At 47.4% G+C, this 19,305-nt stretch overlaps 1 protein-coding gene across 3 annotated transcripts in view; it reads left to right on the plus strand.

Moving 5' to 3' along the window:
* Window positions 1-19,305, plus strand: part of CALN1 (calneuron 1) — a 130,006-nt gene that overhangs the window by 98,277 nt on the left and 12,424 nt on the right. For 2 of the 3 annotated variants that reach the window (XM_074845330.1, XM_074845329.1), the window contains exon 5: window positions 18,331-18,484. In XM_074845330.1, the coding sequence (XP_074701431.1) occupies window positions 18,331-18,484 (154 nt within the window). Of the gene's footprint in view, window positions 1-18,330; window positions 18,485-18,671; window positions 18,760-19,305 lie in introns of all 3 variants that reach the window. The other variant, XR_012625751.1, reaches the window with a different exon arrangement.

The following is a 19,305-nucleotide window of genomic DNA, read 5'->3' on the forward strand; positions in this document are numbered from 1 at the left end:
TGCTGGCAATAGGTGATGCTACACTTTCAGAGTGATGCAACTGCATTTGTGGGAGGGAGTGTCTTTCATTTGATTATTTGGACTTCTAAAGGAAAGGAGTTAACTGAGTGCAAACACCATGCCTAGAGAGGAGGATCCTCATCCAACAGGCAGGATTTATCCTCGAAATGTGTTTGTCTAAAAATAAGCCCATCCCAACTCAGCAAGTGTCTGAATGAAAGTACTTGAGTAGCTGCATCTTGCACATCGCAGTGGAGTGTAGCACATTAATAAGTGAAAAACTTCTCTCCTTTTTTCATCTCCCCCTCCACTGAGGGGGGGGGTGGGGTGTCAGATGAGAGTGGGGTTCAGTCAAATTCCCATGTGTTTTTAGATGTTATGCCCAGGGGCACAATGAAACCTGAGCATGCTGCTGGACAGCACAAGACGGCTCCCAGTATTGACTGAATGTCTGAGCTGACTGTGGCTACACCAGCCCTGGGTAATACAAAAATGTTTTGTTTGTCCTGATGCGACAGATGGGTTTCTCCAGGCTCCCAGAGGTGGCTGGCACGCAACCCACAGCCACAAAAATCTGCATTTCACCGCCTCTGCACAGGGAGCGCTCCTGCCAAGGGGCTCCCGTGCAACTCCTCGAGCCAGTGGCAGCTCCCTTCCCACCCAAAAATCCCTTTCTACAGTCAAGGGTCTCCATGGACATCATTCAGTTGTTCAGGCAGCTCCTGCTAGTGGATTGTCCCAAGGAGAAAGGGGGGAAAGGGCTTTCAGGAACTGGTGGCGAAACTTGACCTGGGGCAAGGAAGGGAGCGGGACCTGTGTGGTCTTTTCTAAAAGGCACTTCTGCAGTCAAGCATAGAGGGTGTCTCATCCCTAAGAGCTCTGAGGCTTTCATTAGGGATGACCAAATAACCCTGAAGGGTTATTGTGCCAAAGCACGTAATGCAACAAGATCTGCATTCATTAAGACAAACGAGCAAAGCTCAAGATAAATCCTAGGACAAGTTCAACCACTCCTCACATGCAGAAAGATGCATGAGTTTGTAGCATGCATGTGTTAAGATCCTGAATACCCCAGGAGACATCAGCAATCCCATTTGAGTAGTGGACTTGATCAGATGTTTTGTCCTATGCAAACTGAGCTGTAAAGACGTTCACAGGTCGGGACTGAGTGAAAGGCATTCTTGCTTTACAAGCTACAGTCTGGTCCCTCCTGCCACAGAGAGTTACAATATTGATTTCAGTCTCTCTATTCTACTATCCTTTTCTTTTGCAAAAGTCTATTATCTTTTCCTTTTGCAGAAGAAGGCTCTTCTCTAGCAGGCGGGATGGGATGATAATGCTGCTGTTGAGCCAAGGCTCTTGGGCAAATAAGAAACATTAAGTAACAGTTGCAAAGAAACCGGATTCGAGGACTAATGAATCCCTTCTAGACAAAAGGCCACCCCAAAGCTTGTGGTGTTGCTGGTGTCCCTCACATCAGATCCTTTCTTCCAGGGATGAAATCAGTCAGTATGCCATTTTTAATGCTCCCTGCCCAGGGTGAGTGTTGGCAGTCAGCTCATGAGTCAGCCTGCCAGGTCTATGTTGGAAGCAAAGACCAGCTGCATCTTTCCCTCTCACTGTTAGGCCTCCAATTAATGAAGTTTTAATGAAATCAGAGTTTCGAAAGGAGAGAGAGTTTTCATGGATCAGTGACATTTTCAATTAGAAAAAAAACCCTGATCAAGCTGTTGAAGATGCATGCCCTTCTTCAGAGACGAAACAGAAGCTGATGTCTCCAAGGTTGGAAACAGTTTGATTGTATTAATACATTTCATAATTTGGTGAGAAAATGGGGATTGGCACCTGTAGAGCAGAGGAGGTTTCAGTGAGGCTACAGGTGAGGTCCTTGGTCTGGTGAGATGGAGAGAAATGGTGAATTATTGCCAGTGGAACAGTCTGGTGTCAGGAGAAAGCAGTGAGTGAGGAAAATTTTAATGTGTTGTAAAGCTTATTCTCCATATCCAGAAGAGTTATGAATTTTAATTCCTAAGCCTATTTCTCTCAGAAATTAAGTACCTTAGGGAGGGGGGTGCACAGGGAGCAGGCAAGGTCCCTGGGAAATCAGCAGTTGTGGGTGGTGAGTTGGGTGAATTTTCCACATTCTCCTGTTGTTCCTGGTCAGCTTCTAGGTAAGATGGGAACTTCATTTCAGACAAAGACTGCTGAGATTGAGCAGTGCTTGAAAGCACCATGGCAAAAAGTCCAGAGAACGTTTGTTTTTTTTTTTTTTTTTCAAGACAGGATTTCTCTCAGTGTTGGTTGTATCTGTTCAACAGTTTTTCCTGTGGTTCCTGGTGTAAGATAATGTGTGACAATCAGGGATATTCAAGCGATGGGTTCAGGGTTATGTTTTTTTCATACACAGCGAGTTTGCACATCTTCTCATGTGGCTTGTTCAAAGGCACAGTGGTTTTCCCAAGAGGAAAGTGTCTTTATGGTATGAAGATGATCTGTTCAGGGGTGAGACATGTATTGTCCTTATAGAAAGTGTCTTTGGGCAGGACAGTGTCTCACAGCCCTTTGGTATAGTGCACAGGGTTGCTGCTTTTCTGGCTGTGTTTTTCCCGCATCTTTTTTGTGGATTGCCGTGTTTTAGGTCGTTTGTGGTATACCTAATAAAAATTGATATCACCTTTGCTGGGTGGGAAACATCCCTTTTTTAGTGAATCACCTAATCCTGTCAGAGATAACTTTGAACCAAAACAAATTATCCAAATATTTCTGTGTAACTGTCAACACGGTAGAGCAGGACTGTGTTTTCCTTGCACGGTATCATCAAAATTATCAGCTGCTTTTTGATTGCCATGCATTTCTCACCACTGATAAAAGTCAGCTTCACATTGTGGTTTGAGTGAGCACTTAGGAAAACTGCCTTGTCTCAGTAGGAAAAAAAGCTTTAGCACAAGATGTCAGAGCTAGAGATGCATGTCTTCAGCAGCATGTGGTCTTGTTTCACCCCACAGACTAACATACATACCAGGGCTGCAACCAGTCATATGCCATATTTCTGGGCTACCTGTGAAGATGAACTTAAACGCACCAGCAAAGCTTCACTGTCTTCTTGAACAACCTCGTTCCTCCATGTCTGGGGAAGCCTTGGAAGAGTAGCCCATCATGACCAACTGCTGAAAAGGACTTTTGGGTATAGGGCTTGGGGTCTGGTGACCGACAAACTCATGTTGGGCTTTGGTTAGAAACATGGCCATGATGTGCCACCCAGGCCCTGTTCCTGGGCTTGCTGAGTCATGGGGTGCATGGAGCATGGCTCCAGCAGCCACACCAGCAAAGCATCGTTTGCAGGACTGGGGAGTTGAGCTACCATGTGACAGTTTATTTTAGTGTGAGAAGGGTCCTTAAGCATCTCTGACCTAAATATTTCTCCAATCCATGCATAACTTAAGTACAATTAGCATCCTGATCTCACAGACCTAGGTCAGATCTCTCTCCCGTGATGTGACTGTGCTGTGACTGCACATTTGGAGATGGGGAGCTCAGGGCTGGGATGTGTCTGAACTTCCTGCACCATTGGTGACAGTCCTCGAATCCCCATCAGCACTCACTGCTGGTACTGAGGAGACATCTCTGAGGCCCATTTTTGCTTTACACTGCCATATACCATGGTGCAGGCACAAAGCAAATACCTCAGAGGGTTCACAGAGACTGGAACAAGCCCGGGTTTTAGAGAAAGTGTGAAACAACCATCTTGTTCAACTCCCCTTTACTTCACTGTCTGCTGAGCAACTCATGGTCAGATCTGCCATAAAAGATACCCTGAAGTGTCCAAAGGCATTTATGTATTTTGATATAGCACAGAAAAATCTAATGATTAAGCAGTTGAGACAAGCTAATGAAGGAGTATATACTGAACCAGATACATCCAATATGTCCTCTGTTTCAGGGAATGTATCCTCTGTACCACCTGAGTAAAGACCTGTCCCAGGGACCTGGTGTAGTGCTCATGAGATGAAGAGGTTGGTTGCTGGGAGGGTTTTCATTGTGTTCCCAGTGGGCTCCAGACAAGCAGGGCATCAGCTCTTAAAGCTGTCACCAAAATGCATCATGCCTTCTTGTCCCAAACCTGAGTTTATCACCAGATGTGCTGCTTTTACTCCATTTCACCTACACATTGGTGAGCATCCTCCCGTGGTAGGCTGTGGTTCATGAGCACTGGGTCCCAGAGCTGAGCTGTGTACCTGCTGCTCTTCCCCATGGCCACCTGAGCTTTTCTGCAGCCTGGCAGCACGTACTGGCAAAGATGCTCATTTTTCCCAGTTTCAAGGTGCGAGTGCTCCATGCCTCCCTCCTTGTTGCAGACCTGCTGCTCTGAGTCACACATTAAAATTACTTTCCTGAATTTTATTTTTTTGCAGTGACAGCTGATTTGTATTTTCTTCCTTCTCTGCTCTGGCATATTGGTAGCTAGCAGGAGCTAGCAAATTCCAAGTGAATTGCTGGAGGGGACTTCAGAATTGATCACCTTGTTTTTACCATGGCAAGGAAAAAATCATGTACTCCTAGCAGCAGAGTAACTTAGCAGTTACTCCAGGCTTTAATTGAACTTTCTACCTCATGGTTTTCAGTTGAATTAATCTTGTTTTCAAACAATGGACATTATGTGGAGAGCAAAATGTTATATAAAAATAATTACACAATGCAAATAAAATAAAAGACAGATCCATATCCTAGCACAATGTGACAGAGAGAAACAAATCAGAAAGTATTAAAATCGCTTACGACGTTTCTTCATATCTTCTGAGCCTTGGTGCACAAAGACCGATTGTTCATATGCTTTGCTCTTGAATTAGTAAAGTGAAGTGCAAAAGCAGAAGGTTTTTTGCTATGTGTTTCTCTAGCTGAATTAGATATTCACTGACTTTCTTCAGAGCTTTAGACTTGTCAGGAAAGATCCATGACAGCCACAAGCCACATGGGGAGCTTCATCGTCATCAATGCTCTCAGCTAATATGTGATAATGTGAGCCATGGGCTTTGGAGGGCAGATGTGATGGACTTTAGAAGAACTTCAGTTCCTGCAAGTTGTGGGGGAGGTTGTAAAAATAGCAAAAAACAGGTTCTTCGTGTGCCTTGACTGGGCAGCCGCTGGGGACCCCCAGTGGCAGTCCCCACTGTGGTAGACTGGTGCAGGCAGGTCCATCTTCGGATGCGGCCAGTCTGTCTGTCAGCTCCTGGGCACTATTAATAATGTCAATGACTTCTGGCATTTTAAATTTTTTATTTTTTACTTCTTCTTAGAAAGTGCCAGTTTGACAAATCATAACTTTTACCTGCACAGATTAATTTCTCATGCCTTATGCAAATTTCTCACTGTGAAAAAAAAATTGCTTTTAATATTACATGTCTTCCAAATGAGAAGGTCCCAGTCTTGAGGTCATGACAACTTGCAGTTTCTAAATACAGACTAAAAGATAACAACAAACCCAGTGTGAATTAATAGAGGTCAAAATGAAACCCCAAGGCTTGTACCATAATTACCAAAATGAGACTTTTTTATTGACTACATTTGGCTTTTTTTTTCTCCTCCTTCATCTTCTCAGATCCCGTAGCCTTTGCAGACATTATTTTGGCCCAAATCATGCAGGGAAGCACAATGTGGGATGGGAAGGATCCTCCCTGCTCTGGTTTCAGTAAGAACCAAGGGAAGAGAGGTCCCCAAAAGTACAATTAAAAGTACCATTATGTTCCCAAACAGGGTCCTATATTTCACTATATATACTCTATACTAGCTCTGCTTTAGATTAATCTAAATCCACAGCGTAACTCCAGGATAAAGGTAACATAAGCGCAAAGGAAGAACTGACCAAATTATACCAAAGCAATTAAAACCAACCAAGCAGTTAGTCATGATAAAGCCATACATGCCTCTGAGCATTGTGTCAGGTTTTGGCAGTGATGTAGACATTGGGGCCTCCGAAATGCCTACGGTGGGTGCTGAGAGGTGCAGAGCCCTTGCAGAGCCCTGAGCTGTGCATGAGCACTGTGCCAGCACTGGCCATCCTGCCCCATCCACCCTCCTAATCACAGTCTCCTGCATTTATCCTGTGACCTGTTTAGGGTAAAGTTGCCCTTTTCCAAGCTGTTCTGTTGTGTGCTTCTGGTCTTCATCCTAGAAGTTACAGTGGTTCAGTGTTGGACTAAGATTTTTTTTTTTTCTCTCCTGTGTAGTGTGCAAGCTATTCATTTATCTTTAGGGGGACTCTTTGCAGGACATGTTATAGGTGGAAGGGAGCAGTGATTATAGTCAACCTGGCACAAACAATCCCATTTCAAGCCCAGAGGAGAACTGTATCAGTTCTGTTAGTGTAGTATGTCTTCTCGTGTTTGTCACCAAAGTTGGGCATTTGAGCCTTGGATAAGTATTACCAAAGACAGCAGAGACCAGGGTACTGTCCCCAGCACACTCTTCCCTGGTCTGGTTTCTCCAGCTGCAACCAAATTGCACAGCTCCCCCCACCCCAGCATCTCTATTTGTGCCCCAACTCCTCTCCAGAGCTGCAAACACAGCAAGGAGACTCCTGAGAGCTGAGGGACCTCTACAAGGAAACACCCTGCGCCTGCTCAGCTTGCACGGAGGGGTTCGGTGATGACAGAAGAGCATCGTTTGCATGTACGTCCATGTCAGCATCTGTGCTTGGACCACCCCCTGCACCGCCCTGGCAGCCTGGCTGCTCCTGGCAGCTTCGTTGATAGCTCAGGTTGTACAGCATTCCCACCTCTGCTTCCCCAGCCCAGAGACCCCTGCGTCTGCTGGGCACAGTTGCCTTTCCAGTGCTGGTCATGCCAGAAATAGTCTTGTTTGTGAGCAATAGTCCAGTATGCCTGCACAGAGACATCTCACCATTGCAGGGGAAGGGAAAGGGAGACACGGCTGCACCCATGCAGTGTCCTGCTGCTCCCTTTCTGTGCTGCTGTTTGAAACCATGGTAGGTTTTACAAGTCACCAGTAGAAAGAATATTAAAGGATCAAATAATGGTGATGTGCCTTTGCTTTCAGGGCCAGGCTGACAGTGCTGTTTGTTTTCTCAGCAACACCATTTTGGCTGCATAGCACAGTCCAGCTGGGTTAGGAGGTGTCTCTAGGGGCCCAACCAGACCAAATGCTGAAGCACAGCTTGCAAAAGGCTCCTAGGGATCTGTATACTGATGAGGAACCCTTGCCTGCATCCCTAACGATGTGAGCACATCGGGAACAGCAGAAATGATGAGGTTTGTGCCAGCTGAGCTCATACCAGAGGGACTGTGGACACATCGTGTTTCCTATGAGTCGGGTTCTCTTCAGGACAGTGTGACCCCACTAACCTGACTAATGATCCTCTCTGCTCTCTCCATCTTGCCCACTCACCAGTAAAACATGCTGTAATGGGGCCTGGGGGGTATGCAGGCTGCATACCCTACCAGACCTGCTGGTGCATTTCACAGCTATTTTCCAGTTGTCCCCTCTTTATATTTAGTAACTGTCACCTCAGAGGAAACCTGGCCTGTAAAGCACCATTTATTTATTCTGCGTCCACTGCAGCACAGAGCATTGCAGCCTGCACTTGTGTTGGGGGCTGAATAGACCATTGTGAGCTATGAAATAAGCAGACCAACCTAAAAAACAAACGTAGTTTGGCTAAATACGGCAGCCTGAGAAGCTGCTCTCCATCTATCTTAACTTTGTCTGGTGCTAGACAGTATTAAAAGGTCTATTTGCTGCCTCGTTGTTATTATTTTTAGTTAACCATCATCTGCAGTGTCAAGGATGCCTCAAGTTTCCCACAGTAGCTCTTGGTCTCCCTGGTAAAGCTTTTATTAATTATTAGTGTCCTTCATGCATTTCAGGAACATGTTTCACCTTCTAATCCACTTCTCCCGGCATTCTCGAAACATTTGTAACTGTTAAGTAAAAAATTGCTTTCCTTTGGCTAAAGGCTTTCAGGAGACATTCGGCAGCAGGGCTGCACGGCCGATTCATTTACTTCGCTCGGGTTTCTGCTGCCTGATCTAATTCAGAAGCAGATTAAAGATCGCTTCTCCAGGCAGTGATGCTGCCTGAGGCTGTGTGCAAAAAATGGGGAGAAGAGCAGTGGGTCGAATTCAATCTGTTTTGTGAAGCAGATACGACAGGTTATTTTTCCTAGATGTTGGCTTTCCCTCACTCCATAATCCTTCTGTGCTTGCTGGGTGTCAGGTTTATCGTTATTGTCAAAAAGCAATAGCCCATGCTGCAGGTCTGCGAAGCTGCTTTGCTGGCACCTCACATGGCACGAGCTTTAGCTCTGGAGTAGCTAACGCAGATCAAAGTCCCCTCACATCCTTGCTTGGTGCATGCCTAGATCAAGACATAAATACATCTTACCCAGCGCAGCCAGACACAGGAGCCACTGTCCCCTCCGGGCTGCAGACCCCTCTGCCCTCCCACTGATGGTGGAGAATCTTGGGCAAAGAATGAAGACTCTTTTTTTCTTGCAAAACAGGGGGTTTTGGCACACCCCACATAGTGATCTGCCACGAAAACCCCTTGTTGTTCTCTCGTCGATTGAATGGGGTGGGAACAGGACTAACTAAAACCCACTACCCTCAGCAGGACAGACAGCCCAGAGCACATTTCACCTCATCTCACTGATGGATTTGTGCTGGGGAGATGAATCCATTAGAAGCTCCATATCTGTGGGGTATGAAGACTGAAGGCACTTGCTCCCAAATGGGAATTTACAGCTTTAGCCCTAATTAAATCTTGCAAGTTTGCTCCTCTGAGAGGCTCCCACAGGCCTCTCATCAAAGGTCAAGATGTTGCAGACCTATTTATGTATGCACTTTGATTGGGATCAGACCAGGAGCCTGTTGTCGAGGCCTGGGAGCTTTAAAACTAGGCAAAAGAAGTTGTTAGAGCCTGTTAATTTGTACTTCAGCCTGAGAGCATTCTCTAATTAAAAAAACACAAAGCCACCACTTCTCCATGTTTTAGTTAAACTATTTAAAGTTAATTGAATGGGCCCAGGATTAATATTCCTACTGTGTTTTCTGTGGAGGTGTTACTGCGATTTACCTATCAGGGGGCCTATTTATTTTAGCCCAGTTTAATAACCATTATATCCCAGCTGTGAAGCGAGGAGATCAGTGCAGAGGCAAAGCCAATGACCCACTCCCTTGCTTAAAACATCACTCCAGAGAGTTAAAAGTCTGGATCTAGTAAAGGATGGCACCAACCTCACCAGGTGGTGAGACCTAGCAGAGGGCACTGCGTCTCCAGGTTCGTTCTCGTACAGCCAGGGCTGTACAAGAGGATTTCTTCACAGACCAGCTGTCAGGAGTGTTTTCCATCACCAGACCCAAACGACAGCGTCTTCATGGGTTCATTTTAGAAACGTGCTGGGTGCACCGACTCGTGGCTCAGGAATCATGTGTCATGTAGCCAGAAGGTTTAAAGGATGCTCTAAACCCATGCTGGGTACAGGTGGGGACATGGCAAGCAAAGCTAATGCCACCTCTGGGGCGCTGGTGAGGGACCATGGGAGGAAACGGTTGTGAGCACTAAACACATAGGGCTCATCAGGGGTACCCACCCCTCCCCAGCCCCTGCTCTGTAGTCATGCCCTAGCAAGCACTTGGGTGTGAGCTGGGACAACCCTATATTTTAGCTTGTCAAATGTTAGTTTGCTAAGTAACTCTGAGAGCCAAAGTAGCATGTGACAGTGTGGATGTCAGAGCCATTGGCAGCAGCTATAATCAAATACGGAGATGTGCAGGGAATAGGACAGTACGTGGGGAAAGCAGCAAATAGTCATCCTTGCCAGGAAGACAAGTGTAAAAGAGCTTAGGTTTGCTCTCTCTGAATGAACAACATGTAGGAATAGGGGTGAGGAAGTAATAAAGAAATAAGAAGCAGCACCACCACTATTTAGAAAATGATATTTGAAGCATCCTGAACATTGGGACAAAGGGGCATGTGGGACCTTCCCAAAGAGAGGTGCAGGGCACTCAGGCTGGCTATAGGCTCCCAGTTCTGGGCTGTGTAGCTCTGCAGGAGCTTTGAAAATGGTTTTCAGTATTGTTTGCTGCCTTATTCCAGTGGTGCAGGTGTAAGTGCCCAGGGAAGGGTACACCAGTGCACTAGATGGTGCTGAGCCAGCAGCTCAGAGCTGTCAGTGCAGCCTGCAAGCAGCAGGATGGAGTGAGGAACCCATCTCCATCCCCACTGTGCAGGCCAAAGGTGATTTTTTTCATTATATTTAGCATTGGACTGAGTTGTGGGGGTTTTTTTTAAGATGAAATGTTATTTTCTGCATGGGAAAATGCCAAGCTGTCAAAACCTGAACGGGTCCCTGGTTGTGCATCAGTTCCAGGTGGGGGGATGTGGATGTGGATGGTACGGATGGGGATGGGGGGCAGGCAGGTGTGTCAGCCTGCAGTTCCCCAGCGGGGAGCTGGGGAGGGCACCCCAGCATTGCTAATACTCGCCAGGCACGTTGCCCATAGTGAGCCTTTGTGATCTCCTCAAGGTGGACAGCTTCTTGCCTCTGGTACATGGCTCAGGACTGCCTCCAAATCGTTTCTAGAAGGCTAACAAGGAGTTGCTGGGTATTTGTGCTCTCAGAGCATCCGTTCTGTCTTTCATTTTTACTTATTCTTTCTCTTCCTCGTCTGTACAGTCAGGCAGGTTCCTATGCTGAGCACCAGCCTGGGCCACCTTGACCCCCTTGTTCAGCTCCCCAGCCCCCGAGGAGCACCCAGCATCTGTCACGCTTATCCCAAGCACTGAGGAAGGGTGTGCAGTCAATAAGTCAATAAGTCAATAAGTCAAGGAAGGGTGTGCCTGCCCTGGGTTTCAGGCTGGCAGACACACAGGAGAGAGCTCACATGTTCTCACCCCATACACCCTTTTGCAGAGACCACCGCTCTTTGGCATGGTCTTGTTCCACCCAGACAAGCTGGCAAAGGAGGTTGTTTTGACCCATACACAGAACAGTTCGCAATCTACAGATGTCGGTGCCTCTCACAGAGCTGCAGACATCCCGGCAGTGCTCAACAGACCCATGTGGGCTGTGGGGTGGCTGGAGGGACACACAGTGGGTTCCTGATGGGCCAGGTTGGTTTTGAATGCCACATCATTTCATAGTGCCAATTTAGGCCAGAGCTTGGGATTAAGGGTGCTGTGAATATGCACTTAAATCTGATTTTAATTTCTCAATGTGTGTATGATTCCCTGCTGACAAAGCTGCCAGGAAGAATGGAGCAATCTCCTGTTAGCCAGCACAGGAACGAGCCCGTTACTATGGAAATGAGCTTGTTACCCCTTCCCGCTCCCCAGCAGGCAAAGTGCTCCGGTGCAGCATCAGGGAAGCTGGCGGTTCCTGAAAGCTGTGTGAGCAAGTGGTACCTGGATGACAGCCACCCTAAGCCCAGGGTGGGGTGGAGAAGCTGTCCCAAACAGAGGGGTGCTGGGATAGTTGCAGGGCAAGTTGGCCTGGGCACATCCCACCGACATGGAGACAGCGCGAGTGAGCAAACAGGCACTTGTGTCACACAGCCCCAGCCACCATGTGGGTAAGCATGTAAGTTTATTTCTATAGGGGCACTGCTGGGCTCCTTGAGCCTGCACGCTCCTGGCACTGGGAGTGGGTATGTACAGATGGGGCCAAGCACAGCCTCACGCTGCCTGTGAGTGATGGGAGAGCGGGATGGAGAAACACCCTGTGGGTGCGCTGGCTGCTGTCACCCAGGGCAAGCAGGGCACTTAGTCCTGGGCTCCAACCCCTGACAGGATGGGACCACATCTTTCTGCAGGAGCAGAGCTGTGCAACATCATCTCCCAGGAGGAGGGGATGATCTGTCGATGGATGGAGCTCTGCTCCCTCTTACAGGCTAGTGGGGATTGTTGGAGGCAGCTGGGAGCTGCCAAGGCTGCATTTATATGTGCTGTCCTGCAAAAAGCCCCTTCTCCACCTGTGTGCTGGGATGGTGACACAGCCCTGCACGGTGGCCATTCAGCAGAGAGGACACCCAGGGCCTCAAGCTCATCTTGGCAGGGTGACAGCATGCTCTGACTATCCTGCCAGGCTGTCTGCCTGCAACGGGCATCCCAAGGGAAAGGTGCTGTTTACTCCACTCTCACAACCGCCCCAGTTTAGGGTGAGGACATTTGTTCGCTTCTCTTGCCCTAAATGATGCTCCTTACAGGGAGATGACAGTATGGAGGGGCAGGTGGCCCGCTCTGGTCTTTGCTAAGGATTATCACACTTCAGCCCACTCATAGGAGGCTTTTCCCAGCAGTAGAGCCACCCAGCTAAACTGGGAGGAGATGGGGGGTGAATATTGCACTAGGGGCAGGGAGAAGCACATGCTCTCCCTTGCACTGCCCCATCTTCTACTTCCTGCCTGCCGTGAAACGGCAGCAAGCTGGGACAAGGGTGCTGTCAGCAGGGCGGTGTGAGGCCTCCACAGATGGCTGGGCATGGTCCCCAGATCAACAAAGTGCATGTGCACATGTGGGAACAGCCCCAGGCCCTGCCACAGCCCACAGAGCAGCTCTGAGGGCCCTCTGCATGCTTCACCCTGGGCCATAAATACAAGTGCACTGGCATGGAGCAAGTGGTGGAAGAGCAAAAAGAAGTGGTGATGGGGAAATGAAAAAGGGACCCCCCCCCCCATCTTCAGCTTATAGCACAGAGACACAGCCAGCCTCAACAGGGACATGTGTATGGAGCAGAGCAAAATATATCTTCTGTGCTTTCATTGCCGGTGCTGTAGGACTCCCACCCCTCCTTCAGCAGCTCTGTGGGCCAGCGAGGGTGGGTGGGTAGAGGAAATTAGCTTTGCTGTAATGGTAGTCATGATTTGGAGGAACACAGAAAGAAATCATTGCTGCTTTAAAACCAGTAGCATGCTACAGGCTGCAAAATGGCTTTGTCCCTCGGTCCTGGGGGAGCCATGAGAGTCGCTCCAGGTCTCAGGCTGGCAAATGTTCTCCCTTTAGTGGCTTGTTTTCTTTGATAGAAAAATATATAATGAGGAACCTTCAGATTTGGAGGGGGTGTATGTCTGGACATTTAGAAAATATTTCATATGTTCCCACATATTTTTTTATATATATATACACACACACACACACATTTTATACTTGATTATATATATAATAAGACAGTACTTTTTATATATATATATAAAAAATATATCTAAAAGCTCATCCAGGCACTTTTACATCAGTGGGGTCCTGCCACACTGCTGTGGATTGAAACGGCACTTGCTGCCCCTTAGGCACGAGCAGTGAGTCCTTCAGCCTTCACAATACAGCAGCTCCCATCTGCAAACACAGCTTCTCCTGCGGGAGCTCGCTCCCTTTCTGCATGGTCTCCCTGCCCCTCCAGACTCCTGGCTTCTCCAGCATACGCCGTGTTCCTCTCGTTATAAAATTTCCGTGGCTGAGCTTATCTGGGAGGTACAGTTGGTACAAAATGGCCATTCATCCAGCCTCCAGGCAGAGATGGGAATACATTAGATTCTGCGTGGAGCACACTGGGGCTGTGCACTTTAATATATGGCCAACATGAAACGTTGGTCCTATGGAAAAGTCCCAGATCAGTAGTTTATGAGCTCAAAGCCCGTCTGGCTGAAGGAACAGCTGCACAGTCTGCTGTGAGCACTCACAGAGCTGCCTGTGTTCAGAGCCACCCAGAAACGACGTGACTGTGGTTAGTACAGCGCAAAGCCCAGCCGCTCTGCAAAGAGTCTGAGTATTTTTTGGGCCACATCCCCTGTTGTGGCAGTCGGCTGCAAGTGTGGGCAGAGCCAGTCTGCATGTGGCTTGCAGGTATTCAAAACACCCGTGGCCTGCCATGCAATCGGTCTGAGAGCAAAGCAAATCAAGGGCTGCTCCAAACAAGAAATCTGTGAAATGCAGATGAGGTGCTTAGGGACATGGTTTAGTGGTGGAATTGGTGGTGTTAGGTCAGTGGTTGGACTCAATGATCTTAAGGGCCTTTTCCAACCTAAACGATTCTGTGATTCTGTGAAGTTTTTTGGTTTTGCAGACCTGATTTTCAAAAGCACCAGTCAAAAGCCTGCTCTCCTGCTGCTGAGACAGTCTCCACTTGGAGCCCTCAACAGCCCAAGATGACCTTTTTAGATGACTTACATGGGAAACCTGTGCCCAATAGCCTCAGGAAAAATAAGTATCCAAGTGCTTTCCTAGCTAAAACCATCACTGCCAAAGGAGCCAGTCCCATGTCTTGTCGAGAAGAGCATTTTTATTGATGTGGCTTCAAAAGATCTTGCAGGTCACCACAGTAGCCCCGCTCACGGTGCTGCAGGATCGCAGCCTGGCATCACCCTGTCTGCACAGCAGTGAGATGAACTTAAGATTCAAGAGAGGAACCTCCCACTCTCTTTTTAAAAGCAGAGGTGATATTAAAGGAAATTATCATAAGTAATATTTCAGCACTTAACTCTTCAAAGAGGCAAGCTCTTCCCATAAGGTCATCTCCCTGCATAGAGCAGAAGGGCACCATGCCAGGTAGGACACAAGATGTATCTGAAAAAGGTGCCAGGAGTGAAACTAGTGCTCTGCAGGCATGGCAGCTTCAGTCAGTGCAAATTTTGGAAACTGGGGATAGGGAGATTGAAGGAACTGGTAGGGACTCTGCTTTCATTCCCAGCAGGAAATTTAAATCAAGGAGGACTCGGGAAGCTACAGGCAGGATTGGATCAGGTCCACTTTCCCTTCCAGGTGTCTCTTGGGACAGCATCCTCCAACTCCAGGAGATGTTTCTGCTGAGCAGTTACTGAGGCCCATCAGTGGACAATTCCTGGTACTCTCCATAGAAGCCAAACATACCTGTACAAGTGCCAGTTTTCATTCAGGGCACTCACTGCATCACTTGGGGCATTAGGCACAGTTTGTTTCTATATCACTACTTACAGTGTATTCCAAGAGCACCAGTTCAGAAGAAGCATTATTGATTTCTTCTAATTATAAATCCTATAGAAAGTTTTCAGCTTGCAACAGTCACAGTTTTCCTCTCAGTGGAGCCAATAAAAGTTAAAAGTTGCTCCCTGGTTACTGTCTTTGCAACAATAAAAAGCCGGAGTAATTGAAAAGTGAATCAGGGAAACTGCCAGATTGGAGAGCAATGATAACAGGAATTCCCTGGCAGCCCAAGCCCAATGCAAAGTCGTGTCTCTAGCTGCACCGAGCTTGAGCCCATGCTGGACAAACTCCTGTGCTGATACATATCTAACAGAGGATATGCCTCCTGCGTGAAAGTACCGGAGCGTAGAGCAAAGCAGGAGCAATGACCATATGCTTGCCAGTACATGAGCCAACAAGGGTGATTTCGAAGTCCATCTGAGATGGTTTCTTTTCCTAATAGGCAAAATGACAATAGAACAATAAAAAACATATTCCTCCCTGTATTAGCATAAAGCTTAAAAGCAAGAGCTGGAGATTCAGTAACAGATACATATTTGTCAAGAGAATAAATATTTCCCACTAGATAGATTAACCAGTACAGGAAGACCCCAAACCCCACAAATCATTACCGTTTCCACGTTGTTAAGATTAGACAATAACCATGGTGGTGTTTGTAATCCAGGTAGCTTGAAGCAGAGCTGCAGGTAGCATCACAGTAGGCTCTGCGAAACATTGTTAGTGACAATGCTGGTATAGACGGAGACCATCAAAGACTTCTAAGAGTGAGAGAAAAGGAGCAACATAGGCAGTGGTGTGTCCCAAGGTGAGTTTTCATACCTGTAGCTCTGGAGGCAGATGTTAAGGAGCAGGGGGCTGATCTGGAGATGTTGTTCTTCCAACACAATCATCTTGAGACATAGTGAGGCAGATCCTGAAGCGGTCAATTGTCTTTTACTCTCCACAAGGACAAGATGCATGTACCATATCAGAGGTCCCTCATCCTCAGCTACCCTGGCCACATAAAGTCTGTGAGCACTGTGAATCTTCAGGAGGCTCACACACCCCTCCAGATATTCTCAAAAAAGGGTGTAAGTAAAGAGCAGGTCTCAGAGAGACGGCTCTGGGCACTCACAGGGGTGAGCATCCATCTGGTGATGGGTGAACACAGGTTTTGGACAGCTTCTAGATAGACTGTTCCCAGAAGGGGGAAAAGACAAACCCGTAAACTGCAGCAAAAGAAGTTTGTATTGGCCTCAGAGAACTGTCCCTGAGCCAGGAACAGGAAGAAAACTCTTAACACGGGTTGAACATCACACTCTGATGAGATGGGAAGGGGTAACCACATGCAGACGGGCTGCTCCTGTTGATATGAAGGGATCACTGGGATGAAATTAAGGGTTTGGCATATGGGTGGGTTCAGGAAGTTGCTGGGGCTCAAGTTCAGGTTTGAGTTTCCCCAAGACAGACCCCAAGGGAATGCAGGATTGGGTGGTAGGTGAGAAATCATTGCTTTTACCTCCACAGCGCTGGTGTGCAATCAGCGCTGCAGGGAGCTGACCAGGAGAGCTGCAGACCCTGGACAGCCTCAAGGCACTCTGCAAGCCTCCACTAATGACACCTCCCAGCACCACTGTAAGGCAACTATATGAATTAACCCCCATTTCCACACCTCTAGTTGCCAAGAGAAACGCTTTTTGTAATCATATGCTGGTTGTGAAGTACACAGCTGCTCAATTTTACTTGCACTTTTAACATTAAAGAAAGCAGAATACGGGTGGTGAAATTTCCTCAAGCACAACAAAGCAGGCTGGAAATTTGTGACTAAATACCAGGGGGATTTGCAATCCAGCTTTGAACTGTGCAACGAGGAGCCACTGGTGACAATTGTGTGCTCGCTATTTTTAGCTGGGCGACGTGAATGCCGAATCCCTGAGGAACAAGGAGAGCAGCAAAAACACCAAACCCACCAGACTTGCTTTTCAGATAACTCACCTGGGGCAAAACCAGGAACTTTGGCTTTTTCTCCTGATGCCCACTTTTCTGCAGATTTTCTGCACCAGGTTTTTGATTGTTGCAGGAAATAAACAAATAGAATTGTAGAAGTCAGTGCTTCTAAGGATAAATGGATAAATATATATGAATGTGTGCTAATCTGCCTATGCACACAGATATGCATAAATATTTCAGGGTCCAGATTTAATCAAAGTGCAATTGTTTTTCTTAGTTAACCACTTTGAGGATTAATGATTTTGCATCTGTGCCATGAAGCGTGCAGCAGGGGTCAGGGAAGACAGCCTTAGATAACGCACCGAGCAGCTCAGAACTGTTAAAGTTTGTCTTGTCCTTATCAGGATGGGAAGAAAAGAGAGAGAGCTTCTTGTTGCACTGTTTCCAAAATGCCAGCTACACAATCTGGTCACACGCTATCACCACGCTCTCAATTGCAGAAGCAGACACAAGTTTGCATCGCCTTTCCTCCAGTGCGGCATTAAGCCAGAGGTGTTTGGCCTTTCTGAAGTTTCTCAAAGTTGGGTAGTTTAGAAGCGGGTGTACAAGTCCTGGTGCTCACTGTGTGCTGTAGGCAAGCCTGTCTTTGGGGCTATAAGGCCTGAGAGTTCAGGGTGCTGTTCACAGGATGATCATCTGCAGCACAGGAGGAGACTCGGAGTGACTCAGAGCATTTCCATCCTTCTTTATTGACTGCACCGATGGCTCAGAGAGACTGGTCTGCACACCTGGCACTGCAAGTCAGCCAGTATGAATGCTGTCTCTTCTGCACCATTAGCAGATATTAATACCACAAACCTTACACACATGCAAAGTTCCTCTGCTGCAAAATGTTCATTTCTACATATTCTGCAGAAACCATCTGGTTTTAATATCTGATGTGTGTAAGAACAACATTTACCTACTGGATCTACAGCAGAAGTCACCTAAGAGGGGAGTGTTCTCTGCTTGTGCCCACCACGCTGGTACAGCTGAAGATTTAGAAGGAAAAAAGGGGCAAACTCAAGGTCATAGCAAGGTGTAATCACTACCAGGGGAGTCTCGCGGGGTTTTATCTCCGTTGGGATGGCCAGGACTGATACCGGATTGCTGCATCTCCAGCCTGGAAGACCATCTGTGGCATAGGGCTGTGTTTCCCTACTGCTCCACCAGCATTAAGTAAGCTGGCAGGAGCTCTAGCAACATCCATTTGCAACATTCACACTGTTAGTGTTAAATGAACCCAAAAGAGCAAAATTTGCAAAGTTATATGGAGGTGTTGAAATGAGTTTGAAAAAAAACACAAGTAGGGAACTGCATCATGCCCACATGCCTCTCTTCCTTCGGGTACCATGCTTGTTACCAGTGGCTGAGTCTAACTCGGTCCTCTTCCCACAGTTCGACATGCAGAGGATAACGCTGGAAGAGCTGAAACACATCCTCTACCACGCCTTCCGGGACCACTTAACGATGAAGGACATCGAGAACATCATTATCAATGAAGAGGAGAGTTTAAACGAAAACTCTGGCAACTGCCAAACAGAGTTTGAAGGTAAGAAAGAAAGCTTCTGTGTTTCTGTACGATTACTCTCTGCTTTGTCCATGACACACAATGGGCAAGGATGCATGGAGTTAGCATGGAGTTATTTTAGAGTAAGTAGCCATGACACACTTAGAGAGCTCAAGAGCTGCTGTTAGCCTTCTTCCATGTGGTCTAAGTAAAGCTGATCCTATTTCAGGCAAGAGGATGAACTAGTGGGTGCTTTGCCTTATGGCCCTCCTTTCTCTGATGGGATTCAGGCAGAAAGATGTGCAACCCATACTGAGGTGAGTGTCAAAGACAGACTCAATTTCCCTACAGAAATACGCATATCTCTCTCAGCCTATCATGGAAAGGCTTTATTGACCCTGGGTCCTGCCCGCCCTAGCAAACTGTGTTAGGCTCCACCAGTTTTCTGTTGTCTTTCCATAAACAGAAAAGATCTTCTGCTCTGGGCTCCCAGGGGACAGCTGTGGAGAGTCCTCTCTCTGCATGTTAACACCAGCAACGAGCAGAGCCGGTGCATCTGCACCCTGCTGCCCTGAGCACCTCTTGTTCGGCGCTGTCGGGACCACTGGTGTGGAGCTGCAGCATGCTGCACAGGTACACCGAAGGACAGCTCATCTCAACACATGTGAGAGCGTCTGCAAAACCAAGGTCTGAGGAATCCTCAGAGGTAGCTAAAGGAAGGGAAACATTTGCTTCGGCAGCTGTTGCTTAACACAACATCCTCTCAGCAGTGCCACAAGACCACTCAGTGATCAGCAACCAGGATCAGACACAGCCTCAACTTTTACAGTGGATTTTGCACTTGGAACAGAGCTAATACTGGC

This window comes from Strix aluco, chromosome 19 (assembly GCF_031877795.1).
Source record: "Strix aluco isolate bStrAlu1 chromosome 19, bStrAlu1.hap1, whole genome shotgun sequence".
NCBI lineage: Eukaryota > Metazoa > Chordata > Aves > Strigiformes > Strigidae > Strix > Strix aluco.